Raw genomic sequence first — 16,073 nt, 5'->3', positions numbered from 1 at the left:
ATACTATCATCATCAATTTAAAAACAGTATATTTAGAAACAGCCAGTCCTCATAAAAGATACGATTTGAAACGATTAGAAAAAAAAAATTTTAAATACGTTTTAATGCTTTTGAATACTTTGAATACTTTTGAATCGATCTTCTTATGGAAGTTTAACATTGTAAATCGTTTCTTTTAATCAGGAAAAGTATAATTATATGTTGAAGTTTGATTTTTTAAAAATTAAAATGATTACATTTACAAAATAAGTAAATTAATTTTACAAAATAAGTAAATTAGTTTATAAATAATACAATCAAATCTTGTCCTCTCTAGAACCGAGTCTTTTCCGGTAATAACTCCTAATGTACCAAGTATTATTCATTCGTTGAAGCTAAAAGAAAACAAAAAACTAAAGTGGTTTTTAACGTAAATAAATAAATAAATAAATAAAATAGATAAAAAGTAATATACCATTAATTTTCATTTAAGTTTGCTATTTTCTTGATTAATTTTAATAATAACAATGGTTTAGTTATTTCTAATACTTCGTACTCTGGAGTTTTAGTAATATCTTTGATATTTTTTATCATAAATTCAAAAATAAACTCCAGCAATTGATTAGCATTATGCAGATCTGCTAAAATCATCAGTTTAATTGCATTATCAATGCTGCATGATTTAGATAACGATTCTTCGCATAAACTTTTAAGGTTCAGCAATTGATATTTATCTGCAGCTTCTAACAAATACGCAGCATCTGCATCCAAATTATTTATCTCGTCGGTATAAATAAACTCCAACATTTTATTGAAAATTTCCGGATCTATATCAGGTATAGTAACTTCACTCTCTCTATTTTCCTTCATCTCATGGGTGAACATTGCGGAAAATACAGGACTTCGAGTTGACAGTATGAGCTTGTGAGCTTTAAATTTTTCATTACCCACAACTAAAATAACGTCACTGTTCATTTTGGTATCATAGAGTTCTTTAAGATCATCAGTTATTTTAAGCTGTGGTATTTGCAACGAATTTCCACCAGCAAATGATTCATGATCGTCATAAACAGTTAGATCAACACATATGGTTAAAGTATTATTTGGTAAAAGATCATCTTTGTTCTTCAGTAACTGTTTTATTTCTAGATATTTTGTAACATCCCATCCATCTTTTAAGTCGTAACTTTTGTAGAAAATTCTTTCAAATTTTCTCTTATTTTTTCAGTCTAAAAGAAATATTATCCAACTTACTCTTTCTTTATGTCTCCTATTATTTCGTACCAAGTATAGTGATATCCATTTCCTATCTCTCAATGGGCGCAAGTGTAAACACCATGAATTTTCAGTTCTGCCATTTATGAGAAAGTCAGATCCTACCAAAAACAGATTCTCTGTATAAAATCGCGCCAAGTACACGTTTAAAATTTTTTACAATTAAGAAAAGATTCTTTTTACAAAAAAAATAACTCAAATCGAAAAAATACCAAGTACCTCATATAATTCAAAATCATAAAAAACATTTTCATAGAATTGAAAAAAAAATTGAAAAAAGAAATTTCAATGTACTTGGTGTGCATTACTAAATTTATTCAAGCAAAATTAATTTCTAGAATTGATTTCGCATATAAATTATTTTCTAATAAAATCGAATTTTCTTTTTTTTCCAGTTTATAGGCACACCAAGTACATTGAAATTTTTTTTTTCAATTCTATGAAAATGTTTTTTATGATGTTGAATTAGATGAGGTACTTGGTATTTTTTCGATTTGATTTATTTTTTTTGTAAAAAGAATCTTTTCTTAATTGTAAAAAATTTTAAACGTGTACTTGGCGCGATCTTATACAGAGAATCTGTTTTTGGTAGGATTTGTCTTTTTTTTGTCGTGTTGATTGTTAATGATTTTAATATACACTCTATATTAGAAATCGATTTATAATTCAAGTCAAGTGAGCCTATATTATTTATAGTCTTATCTTGTAGAAACAATAAAATTGTTTGTTAACAATTGTAGTAATTTTGTACTGCTAGATATCATAACCTGATTAATTTATTGTTATAAGACAAAGAGCTGCAATTGTTTAACGACAGTTCCCTATAAAGTTAACGTCAAATATATCCGACAACGTCGGACTTTTCTGTCAGTAATTTAAAACATCAAATGGCTTAGTAGTTCAACCTCTCAGCACCTACCACCTATTACAACTAGCATATGGTGCTAACTACTTATCCTCCCGCCACTCTGACTCAATGGAATGCATTTTTTTCAGAATCTCAATGGATTCAAACTAAAAAAGGGTCTACTCATGATTTTTATGCGTGTTATTTAGGTTTTAGGTATCGGGTGATAGGAAACATTCCAAAACCACTCAAACTAGGTTTATATTTTTCCGAATATAATGATTTATTTATCTATTTATTCCAACTTTCTTATAATCTAAATAGATAATTTAATAAGTATGTAATACATTGATTTATTATTTAAATTATCGACTAATTATTGATAAGATGCAATAAATGTTGTAAGATTTCAATATGAAAATTTCAAATGGAAGTTAAATGCACGCCTATTCATGTTTTTCAAGTTCACTAATTAATTAATAGGTAGAGGCACTTGAGACCACTGAGGACATAACATGAGGAAACTTCCCTTATAGCACAGCATGGAGACTTCTGAAGTCTCCATGTAGCACAGTTTGCTTTGACAAAAGTTTACTTACAAAAGTGTCCTTGAATTTTTCGTCAAATGTCCGTCAACTTCGGACTTTTCCGTATTTAACGACAACTTATATACAACCTGCTATACAATTTGACGTAAATTTACTGCCCGAATTATAATGCAAATTTACTTCAAAAGTTAACTAGAAAAAATTTATCATCAATTTTCAGGCGAATTTTTACATCAATTTATTGACTTGAAAAATTGTAAAGTATTTTACCATCATGTAAACATTTTTATGTACAAATTCGCTTATCTTCAGCAATGGTAAGAACGAACATTACCGACTTTTTTTTTGTAGTAACAATTTACCTTTAAATTGAGGAAAAATTAACCGCAAATTTTTCTTTTCAACTTTTACTGTCAAATTGACGCTAAATTCGAGCAGCAAATTTCAGGTAATTTCAACATCAAATTACCGTCAATTTTAAGCTAAAGTGGCTATTAGGGCATCTGTATCTGTCATCGTGCTAAATATTATACGATTTTGATACCACCTAGCGAATATAACTAGATAGAACGTAAGAAAATAAAAAAAATATACTTTTTAGCAACCCACAAATAATATTTCTGTGGTATATGTATCTATATATGTATGCAAAATCAGGAAACATTTAAAAAATAAAAGTAAACTTTGAATACGAAATGAATAAAAAAAATTCATCTTAGACATTAACAAGGATTTATTTGTATCATTGAAATCTAAAACGTTCTTACATTCTATTGATCGTCATCTCCTGATATGATATCGATAATTTAAGTACGGATTGTTTGAATTTTATATCAGAATTTCTATATAACTCAATGAAACTATAGTAAAAAATACAGACTGAAGCACCGCTGGTGGCGCAAAAATGAACCATTGCTATAAAAAAATTTCAATGTTTTACTGAATCATGGCATTTCTTACAACTTTTTATTCTCTGGCAGTGCCCTTTTTGCATGAAAAAATTTATAAAAGTGTCTAAATTGAGGGTGCTATAGTATATGCTGGCCTAATTTCATTATTTAAATTAGTTCTCATAACTAAAATGAATAAAGTTTTATAATTTTAAGACGAACAATCAATCATCTTTCGAATAGAGAAGGAATTTTCTGAAAATATATTATTTTAAAAAAGTTTTTAAAAATGAGAGCTAAAAAGAGCCAAAAACGACTATGTCTACGGTATAGATACACGTTAGGCTCGCGCCATGACACTTCACACATATACGTGTCTTTGAACGTGTACTTGGCGCGAGACACAACCGTGTCTCCTGATGAGTTAACTTTTACCTTCTTTTTATTGGTTTTAGTAGACTCAATAAATGGTATTATGTCATGAATTTTCCATTTATAAATTACCTTGTGCTTTTGGGAATAGGAATTACATAAAATTTCCATATTGTTCGGCAACAACAAATACTTGAAACTTAATTTTTTTAATTAAATTTAGTTTATAATTAGTTGAGTATATATTTATCAAAATTTTATTATTATTATAATATACTTACATGCTGACAAAATATTAATCACGGTGCTACTGATTGTAGATCACTGAGTAGAAAAATATAACAACTTCTGGCACTTTATAACCTAAAAGGGGAGTGACGCAAACTCTCAATTGTAAAAAGTCTCACCTGGTTAGCAGCATTGTCATATGATACTAAACTATAGATGTTGATAAAAGCCTTTCCTATTTTATCATGCGATAAATCAAGTGGGAATTTGCACAATGCAAGGCCCCACTAAAGAACTCTAGTACGCCAAATTAACATAATGATTTTTAAATTGCTCTTATTTCCTATGTAGAAATTTGATTGATGCTAGATACTCCGTGAAACTGACATACCTTTAATAAAGTTAAATATACTTATCATTACTTGAATTAAAGTAATACAAAAAGTTATGAAATGGGCATTTGCACAGCGCAAAATCTCATTAATGAACTCCAAGTACGCAAATTTATAGTAATGGTTTTGAAAATGCTTGTATTTAAAAATACTTAACAATTTTTCAAGTCAAATTAACAATAAATTAGTGTAAAAATTTGCCTGAAAATTGACGACAAATTTTTTCTAGTTAACTTCTAAAGTGAATTTGCATTCTCATTCGGGTAGTAAATTTACGTCAAATTGTATAGCAAGTTGTATATGAATTGACGTCAAAAACGGAAAAGTCCGAAGTTGACGGACATTTGACGAAAAATTCAAGGAAACTTTTGCTAAAGCAAACTGTGCTATTGGGGAGGCTGTGGAGAGTATGAAGTGCCACCTCGAATTAGAAAGTGGAGATGCTTAGGGTAATTAGACTAGTGAGCATGCTCAGAGATCATTTAAAAGCTGGACGTCTTTGGAATAAGTGATGTTTAAAGGGGGGGGGGGGGTAAGGGCTTAATAGTGAAAGAAACGCTTTCTTTACGAATTTTTTTATGATACTGAAGTTAGCAAACGTCAAATAATTTTTGGAATTTAAAAAAAATGATAAATTTAAAAAAAAAATACTTTGAAAAATTGCACTTGTAGATTTTTTTATTTTCTACATGTGCATTTTTTAGTTTTTTTTTTTTTTTTGCAATTGATTTTGTGAAAAAAAAATCCAAAAATTGTTGATTGTCTGCTAACTTCTGGATCATATTTTTTTAGGGTTATGGATGGAGCTAATTTATTGCAACCTTTTGAACATTATTAAGTATAGATTCAAAAACATTAAGTAATTTTTTTTTGCAAAAGTATCCACAATCAAGTCGCTGACGGAGCAATTCCCAGAACGTCTTTTAAAATAGACCATTTGCGGTGAGCACTGTATCTCAGTTGGAAATTATTTAAAATAAAAAACCACTGATATTTAGTCAAAGCATTATTAAATCCTCCTCTATTGTCCAATTTTTTAAATATAGTGAAACCTAAACTTACAATTAACCTTCTCAATAAGACAAATTATAGATAAATTAAGAAAGACATAAATAGCCCGAAATGGGAATCGAACCCAGACCATGTCGGTATCGCGCCGAGTGCTCTACCAGTTGAGCTATCCGGCATTATACTATATTCCGTTCAATTTGATCTATAAGTTATTGAGCCACACCATCCATCGTCTGCTATTTCCTTAATTAATTTTATTAATAACAATAGTTTAGTTATTTCTAATAATTCATACTCTGGAGTTTTAGCAACATCTTTGATATTTTTTATCATAAATTCAAAATTAAACTCCAGTAATTGATTAGCATTATGCAGATCTGTTAAAATCATCAGTTTAATTGCATTATCAATGCTGCATGATTTAGATAACGATTCTTCGCATAAACTTTTCAGGTTCAGCAATTGATATTTGTCTGCAGCTTCCAATAAATACGCAGCATCCGCATCCAAATGATTTATTTCGTCTGTATAGATAAACTCCAGTATTTTATTGAAAACTCCAGATGTGACTATTAATTGTCTTGACGATACAAATTGATATGAAAATGATTGACTGAATAAATTAAGATCTATTGTGTGATTCGAGTAAATAAAATTATAAAACAATTCCGTAATTTCATTGACTAGATGATTAAATAAATTCAACCAACAATTATTAGCAAATCATCACTTACTCCAATAATTTCTCTGACCTTCTTATTCAAACTCCAACCGTTCTTTTTTTCTCCAAATCTTTTTCCTGTCTACGTGCCAAATTCAAATGATGTTCCCTATCCACTCCATCAGTTGTTGGTGTTGAATAATTTTAATTAATGGTTCAATAAAACTTAGAAAATAAGAATGATCTCACGGAGGCTCTTGGCTCAATAGATATATATATATTAGGGTGCTTCAAAAAAAAAAAATTTAATTTTTTTTTCGCTTTTACCCCCTGAAACGTTAGTGGTTGCCAAGAAAAAAATCCTCCCAAAAGATGGGCTCTCTAGCTCAACTCTAAGAGGTCGCTATTTTAATTTTAATTCCCTATCTAATTAACATGTAAAAATTTACTTTTTCACTAAAAGTGTAATTACTCGTAAGTGGCTCAATATTTTTCAAATTTATACAAAGATCTTCAAAGCTGATTCCTCAAGCTTTCCAAAACCCTATGACGAGTCAAAATTATCGCCAATCGAAGCTAGCAAAAAAAATGAAAATTAACAATTCCATTTTGAAATACAAAATCGATACTATTCAGATAGCTTCAATTGGCGTTTTAATTATGATAATTATGACTTTTCATGGGGTTTTGGAAATCCTAAGGAATCAGCTTTGGGGATCTTTGTATAAATTTGAAAAATATTGAGCAGCTTACGAGTAATTATACTTTTAGTGAAAAAGTAAATTTTTACATGTTAATTAGATGGGAAATCAAAATTAAAATAGCGACCTCTTAGAGTTGAGCTAGAGAGCTCATCTTTTGGGATGATTTTTTTCTCGGCAACCACTAACGTTTCAGGGGGTAAGAGCGAAAAAAAAAATTAAATTTTTTTTTTTGAAGCACCCTAATATATAAATAGATGAACTAGCAGCAATGTTAGTAGCAACGTAGAAAATCAGTGCAATAGTTGATGTCAGAACACGTTCGTCCACGTTGGTTGCTGCGAACCAATAGGCGGAGTACTGTGGGCCTCGGACCCTTCTAGCTCCAGGTTAGCCAACCTCTGAAACGACAAATTGCCGAAGAGCTCGACGGTAGTGACCTCGGAGAATCAGCCCTAATAGCACAGTTTGGTTCAGCGAAAGTTTACTTACAAAAGTTTCCTTGAATTTTCCGTCAAATGTCCGTCAACATCGGACTTTTCCGTTTTTGACGACAATTTATACACAACTTGCTATACAATTTGACGTAAATTTACTACCCGAATTAGAATACAAATTCACTTTAAAAGTTGACTAGAAAAAATTTGTTGTCAATTTTCAGGCAAATTTGTACACTAATTTATTGTTAATTTGACTTGTAAAATTGTTTAGTATTTTTTTACCCTCATCCTGATAGCACGAGTTGCTCGTCAAAAAGTTGGTATTCATTAGTTTACGACCAACCCTAACAACCACATTAGCTTGAAATTAACAGTAATTTGACGTTAAAATCAACTAAAATTCGCTGCCTGAATTTGCTGACAATTTGACAACAAAAGATGGAAAGAAAAATTTGTAGTTAATTTTTCCTCAATTTAGAGGTAACTTTTTATTAGAAAAAAAAAAATTAGTATTGTTCATTCATACCATTAGAGAAGGTTACCAAATTGATACATAAAATTGTCTACAATTTGACGGTAAAAAAATACTTAATAATTTTTCAAGTCAAATTAAGGTGTCATTATGTTTAAATTTTTCATCTTCTATCCATTCATGATTTACGGTTATTTGTTAAGTCAATTTTCAGGCAAATTATTACATTAATTTATTGTTAATTTGACTTGAGAAACTGATAAGTATATTTTTACTATCAAATTGTAGACATTTTTATGTATCAATTTGCTTACCATCAGTTATTATTTTCTGTTTATTTTTGGGAATAAATACAAGGTATCGATGATAATTTTATGATGTACGTATTTAATTTGCATTAAATATTGGGGTAGTTGTCATCAAATAAATAATTCGTAATATTTTTTCAAACAATTTGGATATATGTTAGAGAATATTTATTCACACAAAAAGATATAAAAGTATAAAAAGTTCTACATTCCACAATCGACACTGAGGAATTCTTTAAACTTACATTTGATCGAAAGTTAAAAAACTGAAGATAAAAGAATGTTACTTTATATGAATTAATTTTTACTGAGTATTGAAAAAAATTAAAAGACATTTATACTGTAATGTCTATTATAATTCTTAATCTAAAAATAGTATATTCAGATACAGGAGGTATCGTATGTATTAAGATCTTATTTTCTAAAACTAAAAATTATTAGATTTACAACACAAGTATTAATCATTTTAACCTTTCGTTACTTGCGCTATGAGCGTAACGCCGCCTTTTTGACTAAAATTGCAATAAAAATTACTGTATAGGTATTTGTGATTTAATACTTAACCAATTTTCTTTTTGAAATCTATATTTTTGTTAAATATGATTATAATTGATAAATATCCATTTTAAATATAAAAGAAGTATATTTATGTATTACGAGAATGTGAGAAAGCGGCACAGTGCTCATTATACGAGTTAAATCGTCGGTTCAATTTTTGTGACCACGTTGGCAAACTTACTGTTGTTACTGTAAGAAATAATTTATCATAGCATTATAATTTGGCAACGTCGCATTTCCTTTAGCATGGGCGGCACAGTGCTCGCCGCGTGATGAAAATCGCCGGGCGAGTGGACGCGAGTAACGAAAGGTCAAAAATAAAATATCAAAATATTAACTAGTCATTCCACTCAAATCTTGTCCTCTTGGAATCGCTCGAACCGCCTTCTTTCCGGTAATAGCTCCTGATGTACCAGGTATTTTCCATTTGTTGATGCTAAAAAAAAAAATAAAAAAACTTAAGTGATTTGTAACATAAATAAATAAATAAATAAAATAGAAAAAAAGTAATGTACCATTGATTTTCATTGAAGTTTGCTATTTTCTTGATTAATTTTAATAATAACAATGGTTTAGTTATTCCTAATACTTCGTACTCTGGAGTTTTAGTAATATCTTTGATATTTTTTATCATAAATTCAAAAATAAACTCCAGCAATTGATTAGCATTATGCAGATCTGCTAAAATCATCAGTTTAATTGCATTATCAATCCTGACTGACTTAGGTAACGATTCTTCGCATAAACTTTTTAGGTTCAGCAGCTGGTATTTATCTGCGGCTTCTAATAAATACACAGCATCAATATCTAAATTATTTATCTCATCGGTATAAATAAACTTCAACATTTTATTGAAAATATCGGGATCTATATCAGGTATAGTAACTTCACTGTCTTTTTTTTCCTTCATCTCATGGGTGAACATTGCGGAAAATACAGGACTTCGAGTTGACAGTATAAACTTGTGAGCTTTAAATTTTTCATTACCCACAACGAAAATAACGTCACTGTTTATTTTGGTATCAAAGAGTTCTTTCAGATCATCAGTTATTTTACGCTGTCGTTTTCGCATCGGATAATCAGTAGTAATTGATTTATAATCGTCATATACAGTTAGTTTAGCACATACAGTTAAGGTGTTATTTGGTATAAGATCATCTTTATTTTTCAGTAACTCTTTTATTTCAAGAAAATGTTCTGTTCCGTACGATTTATTCAAGTCGTAAGTTATGAAGGCAGTTTTTTGAAATTTTTTATCATTTCTGCTGTTTAATAGAAATAGTGAAATCTCTGTTCTTACTTTATTTTTCCCATTATTGCGTAGCAGGAATAGTGATACCCATTCCTTTTCTTTTGATAGACTCAGTTGTAAATACCATGAATTTTCAGTCTTATCATTAGTAGCAAAGTTTGATGAGTTAAGCTTTACTGTCTCTTCCTCGTTTTTAGCAGACTCAATGAATGATGTTATTTCATTAACTTCCCATTTATAAATCACTTGATGCTGTTGGCAGTGGGAATAACCTAAAATTTCCATCTTATTCAACAACAACGCAAATACTTGGAACTCAATTCTTCCAATTAAATTTATTTTAGAATTATTTGCTTATATTTAATTATCAATAGTTTAGTATTATAATAATATATACTAATAAAATATTAATCACGGTGTCACTGATTATAGATCACTGAGATGAAAAATATAACAACTTTTGATACTTTATAACGGAAGCGTCTGAAGCGGTCTGAAACTTTTGCAGGTATACGACTCAGGCTGAGTCACTCAGCCATAAGCCAGTGATGCCAACTCGTCGAAATTTTTTCCCCCAAGTTTATTTTAAAATCCCCTGAATTCAAACCAAAATACCCTAAACTCGAACGTGAAAAAATTTTTTGAATTGAGAGTTTCATTTTATATTATTTTGCTTAATAGAATTAATTAAATAAAAAAAAATTAGTCAAATATTTTTAGTTGTTTAAAATTTGATAAATTAACTTACTTACATAAGTTTTCATGTTAAATCAGAAAATTAAAAGTAGATAGGTTTTATTCAATTAGTACACGAAATTGATAGGAAAAAGTTATTATATTTGCTGAATAGGCATCAGTACGTGTAATTTATAAATAAATAAAATATATATATTCATAATTATAAATATTCAGACTATGTTAATTCCCAACTCAATAATAATTTTAAAGAACTCATGAGCTGCTTGTTCTTCATTAGTGTCAGTAGTTTTAAAGTCATACATTTTTACATTAAACAGTTTTAACATACTAGAAGATGGAATAAAATTTACACACGAACCATAGTTTCTCTGTATGCTAAATTTAACCATCATTAAACTTTGCAACAATTCAAGTGTCAACTTATTCCTTAGTTTATTTTTGAAAATGTTATAAATTGAAAACGCGCGTTCCATACTTGCGTTGAAAATTGGAACCGATAATAAAGCCATAGCAAACTTTGCAATGTTTTTAAACCGTTTATGTCCTGCAGCATCACAATCGTCAGATACTTCAGCATAGAAATCGACCGAATTTCCGAGATTAGACCATGACTTGTTATGCACTTTATTCCATTCCGACTCGATGTCATTTTTATTGCCATATAAATCAGTTCTATGAATCTGAGTTAGAATATTATTGAGACTAGGTTTGAGTTGTGATGTTGCAACTTTCGGGTGAAGATCGGCCATAGTTTTAAGTACTGATAAATTATCAGGCAATCGTAATTGTATGTTTTCAGATAACACAATCAAAAACGTTTTGCATCTCTCTCGTACGTCCTTCATGTCTGGGCGTGTAATATTTTTAGCAATGCACTCGAAATCATAGCTACTGCCTAGGTCATTAAGTAAGTTGGAGACCGTGGGGAACAAAGACTTGCATAGGTCTTAATTTGACATGAGTTTGATGAAAAAAATTTTCAGTCATAAAAAGATTATTTACGTTCCCCCTAAAAAATTCCCTAGAAGAAATTTTCCCCTAAAAAAACCCTGTTTTAAATTATTTCCCCTAAATTTAGGGGGAAAACCCCCAAGTTGGCATCACTGGCATAAGCGACCCGACCAAAAATAAAACCCTACCCAATTGAAGTCAGCCGCATCATACCTACCTAGAAAATTCCCGCTCCAACAAAATATTCTACCATCTCAAAATCTCTACCAATGAAAAAATCTACCATAATATAATCACTACCAGAAAAAAACTCTACCAAGTTGCATTTATGAATAAGTTCTACCGTTTGAAAATCCCTACTATCAACTATAAAACGTATATTTACAGACAATAAATTTATTTTTAATTAATTGAGAATCATTTAGGAAGATTTAGGAATATAATTTTATAATTCAGCACTAATTAATTAAAGAGTAATCATTTAATACGGTTTGAGCGTTTAGTGCACGTGTTAGAAAATATAATTAACACGACTTTTTCGTTAGTTAATAGGAAACTATTTGGGAAAAAAGTTATGAATTGTTTTGGTTTTAAAAATTCCAAATGCTATTTATTCATCAATTATTAAGTCCTAAATAATAAAGTCATATTCCTAAATCTTCCCAAATGATTTCCAATTAATTAAAAATAAATTTGATGTCTGTAAAATATACATTCTAAAGTTGATGGTAAGGATTTTTAACGATATATTTTATTCACATAAATGCAACATGGTAGTGTTTTTTTTTCTAGCAGTGATTATATCATGGTAAATTTTTTCATTGGTGGAGATTTTGGGATAGTAGAATATTTTATTGGAGCGGGAATTTTCTAGGTAGGTATGATGCGGCTGACTTCAATTGGTTAGGGTTTTATTTTTGCCTGGGTCGCTTATGGCTAGGTCGTATACCTGCCGAAACTTTTAGCTTTACCGTTTTTATATCAATTTAGTATTTAACGCTAGCGCCATCTTTTAATGGCAACAAAATGTAGCGCGATTTTCGAATTACAACGATTCAATTTTAGTAATTATATCTAATAATCAAAACAAATTAAATATTAATTTTAAAAATACTTATTACCGAATAAATAATCATTTATTAATTTTTACTAGTATGTTACTTCTATGGATAATTAATTTTTTTTTTTCGTGTGTTTACGGTGAACATTTACTAACTTTACTATGAATGTAAGTTGATGTTTTTAATTTTTGCATCACTAAGAAGTCAAAAGTTAAATTCAGAATATTTTTACAGATGAATAATTTTTTTTCAACGCATATAAATTTAAAATAAATGAAAAATTCTGTCCCAGTTCATATAAAGTTAGAGGTGAAAATTATTTATGATTTTATAGATTTACTTTGACTTTATAAGCAAATTGTTATACAATAGATATAAACAAAAGTATATGTTTAAAGATAAATTTATAATAATTAGCCATACAAAAATTTATTTGAATACTCCAATTCAAAATTTATTTAAACTAATAGCATTTACTCCTCATTATTTTTTTACACATTAATATGTTTTCCGCCCACACGATGTTTAGTGAGAACAATCATCAGAAAACTATAAGAAAAAATGAAAACTATCATTTTCTGCTTATTTTTTCTGAATAATTATAAGGTATCGATGATAATTTAACGATGTATGTATTTAATTTGCATTAAACATTGGGATAGTTGTAATTAAATAAGTAATGCGTAATATGTTTTCAAACAATTTAATTATTTGTTAGAGAATATTTATTAGAAAAAAGATATGAAAGTATAAAAATTTCTGCAACTCCACAATTGTGACTGAGGAATTTCATACGTTTACATTCAACAATAATTTTAAAAAATAAAAACAAGATAATGTTAATTTATATAAACTAATTTGTACTTGGCATTGAAAAATATTTATATGGTAAAGAATATTTGAGTTGATAATCTAAAAATATTAATTTACAAACAGTAAATATCTGATCTATTTAAATCTTACTTTCTAAGAATAATAATTATTAGATTTTTAAATTAAGTATTCGTCGTCTAAATCATTAAACCAAAATATTTTAGGTAAATATTCCACTTATGCCGCTCTCTAATTAATTGAGTACTTAGAGTATAATATCCTAATTATTTTTCATCTTTTGAAGCTATAAAAAAAAATGAGTTAATTGAATTGCAAATAAATAAATAAATTACATGAAAAAAAAAAAAAAAAAACAAATACCGTTGATCTTTATTAAAGTCGTTAATTTTTAAATTAATTTCGTTAAAAACAAAGGATTAGATTCCTCTAATATTTTATACTCTGGAGTATCAATGACATCCTCGATATTTTGTAATATTAATTCAAGCACATATTCGAATAATTGATTAGCATTATGCAGATCTGCTAAAATCATCAGTTTAATTGCATTATCAATCCTGACTGACTTAGGTAACGATTCTTCGCATAAACTTTTTAGGTTCAGCAGCTGGTATTTATCTGCGGCTTCTAATAAATACACAGCATCTATATCCAAATTATTTATTTCGTCGGTATAAATAAACTGTAGCATTTTATTGAAAATTTCCGGATCTATATCAGGTATATCAACTTCACTGTCTTTTTTTTCCTTCATCTCATGGGTGAACATTGCGAAAAATACAGGACTGCGAGCTGACAAAATAATCTTGTGAGCTTTAAATTTTTCGTTACCCACAACTAAAGTAACGTCACTGTTTATTTTACTGTCATAGAGTTCTTTAAGGTCATCAGTTATTTTATGCTGTGGTGTGTCCAACAGGAATTTAGTAGGAAATGTTTGATAATCTTCGTAAATAGTTAGTTCAATACCTACAGTTAAGGTATTATTTGGTAAAAAATCATTTTTATTTTCTAATAACTTTTTTATTTCAAGAAGTTTCGAAAATCCCCATCCATTTTTAAAATTACGATTTGCATAGGCAGTTTCAATAAACTTTCTTCCATTTTTGCTGTCTAGCATAAATAGTGCAAACTTAATTCTTCCTTTATCTGCCCCATTATTGCGATGCAGGAATAGTGATATCCAACCCTTTTCTCTCATTAGTTGCAGCTGTAAACACCATGAAGTTTCATTTTTGTCATATGTGGTTTTGAAGTTAGATGAGACGAGCTTCACTGTCTCTTCATCACAGTTTTCAGCAGACTCAATAAACGGAATTATTTCATCAATTTTCCATTTATAAATTACTTGATGCTTCCGGGAATGGGAATAACCTGAAATTTCCATTTTGTTAAACAACACCAAATACTTGAAACTTAATTCTGTTAATTAAATTTATTTTATAATTATTTAAGTATATTTATTTATTAATAGTTTAGTATCATAACAATATACACTGATATAATATTAATTACTCTGTATAACTAACTACTGAGAAAAAATATGACGACTTTTGATTTCATAACATCGTAACTTAAAGCCGAACTCCATTAGGTCAGGAGGTTTGGATTCCCCCTCAATCTGGGATCCCACTACGAGAGACGTTGTCTCCCATTGAATACTACACATTTGTATACCCTGTATACATGTACAGAATTCATTCATGGGGATGTAACAACGCATGCATGTGGTTTACTCTTTGAAGGAGAAGGAGCATTGAATGTCCGAATTTCCAGGAAATTTCCGCTCTCCACCGACGAGCTGTCAGACTCATCGAAATAAGTCGTCTGCACTTCAGCGTCAGCCTCACTTATTTTATTACACATATAAATTAAAAATACATAAAAATTCTGTTCCAGTTAATATAAAGTTAGAGATAAAAATTATTTTTGATTTTATGCGTTTACTTTGACTAAAAAACTATTACATAATTAATATACACTAATGCAAAAAATTAAAGGAGCAGAAAAATTTTATAAATTTTTCAGTGATTTTTGGAAGGCTGTAACTTGGTGAAAAAAAATCGTATCGAAAATTTAAAAAAAGCATTTTATAGCTTGAAATCTCTAGTTTAGGTGTATTTTTTTCAAAATTTTTTAAAAGCTCCGATTATTGCGCAAACATGAGAAATACCGCGAGCCAAAAAATTTCTAAATTTTTTTTTTTTTTCCGAAGAGCCCACGGACCGCGGAAAAATTCTTTCAACTAAACGAATGCATACATCGTTTAGCAAATTTATTCAGCTTCAATTTGGTTTTTTTTTTAACCTCGTAGGACGATTTATCGCAGAGATATCAGCCTTCAAACAGAAAATGATCCTTTTGGCTTTGATCTTCGATATTTCAGGTACCAATGATCGCACAGAAAGTTAAAGGGCGGCGTTGAAAACTTGAAAAAATTCTCTACAAGATCCTGTCATCGTTTTTTAAAAAAAAAAATTTTTTTTATTTTTAACATCCATTAGAAGAAAGTACAAAAAAATGACTTTTTTTGGTTTTTTAGTAAATCAACCGCTACTCTGCAAATATCGATAAAAAAAATAATGTTGCCAGGG

The 16,073-nt window shown here is 29.1% G+C and overlaps 3 protein-coding genes across 4 annotated transcripts; all 3 read right to left on the bottom strand.

Moving 5' to 3' along the window:
• Window positions 1-456: 456 nt before the first annotated feature.
• On the bottom strand, window positions 457-1,282 carry LOC130663209 (speckle-type POZ protein B-like). The gene is made up of 2 exons (XM_057462329.1): window positions 1,264-1,282; window positions 457-1,151 (listed from the first exon to the last, which is right to left on the bottom strand). Exons 1-2 carry the CDS (start codon window positions 1,280-1,282, stop codon window positions 457-459), a joined length of 714 nt encoding a protein of 237 aa, XP_057318312.1.
• A 7,022-nt stretch (window positions 1,283-8,304) lies between these two features.
• Window positions 8,305-10,449, bottom strand: LOC130663102 (speckle-type POZ protein B-like). The gene is made up of 2 exons (XM_057462173.1): window positions 9,198-10,449; window positions 8,305-9,118 (listed from the first exon to the last, which is right to left on the bottom strand). The coding sequence occupies exons 1-2, from the start codon at window positions 10,217-10,219 to the stop codon at window positions 9,016-9,018; spliced, it is 1,125 nt and encodes a 374-aa protein (XP_057318156.1). The 5' UTR covers window positions 10,220-10,449; the 3' UTR covers window positions 8,305-9,015.
• Window positions 10,450-13,434: 2,985 nt separating this feature from the next.
• Window positions 13,435-15,099, bottom strand: LOC130663353 (speckle-type POZ protein B-like). 2 transcript variants are annotated; one of them, XM_057462524.1, is made up of 3 exons: window positions 14,995-15,028; window positions 13,840-14,853; window positions 13,435-13,762 (listed from the first exon to the last, which is right to left on the bottom strand). In XM_057462524.1, exon 2 carries the CDS (start codon window positions 14,678-14,680, stop codon window positions 13,868-13,870), a length of 813 nt encoding a protein of 270 aa, XP_057318507.1. In that variant the 5' UTR covers window positions 14,681-14,853; window positions 14,995-15,028; the 3' UTR covers window positions 13,435-13,762; window positions 13,840-13,867. The 2 variants fall into 2 exon arrangements, with proteins under 2 accessions (XP_057318507.1, XP_057318506.1); XM_057462523.1 differs by having other exon boundaries at window positions 13,840-15,099.
• Between the last annotated feature and the right edge of the window lie 974 nt (window positions 15,100-16,073).

The sequence above is a fragment of the Microplitis mediator genome, chromosome 2 (assembly GCF_029852145.1).
Source record: "Microplitis mediator isolate UGA2020A chromosome 2, iyMicMedi2.1, whole genome shotgun sequence".
Taxonomy (NCBI): Eukaryota; Metazoa; Arthropoda; class Insecta; order Hymenoptera; family Braconidae; genus Microplitis; species Microplitis mediator.
The sequence above is the reverse complement of the archived record's forward strand: the minus strand, read 5'-3'. Positions and strand labels throughout refer to the sequence as shown.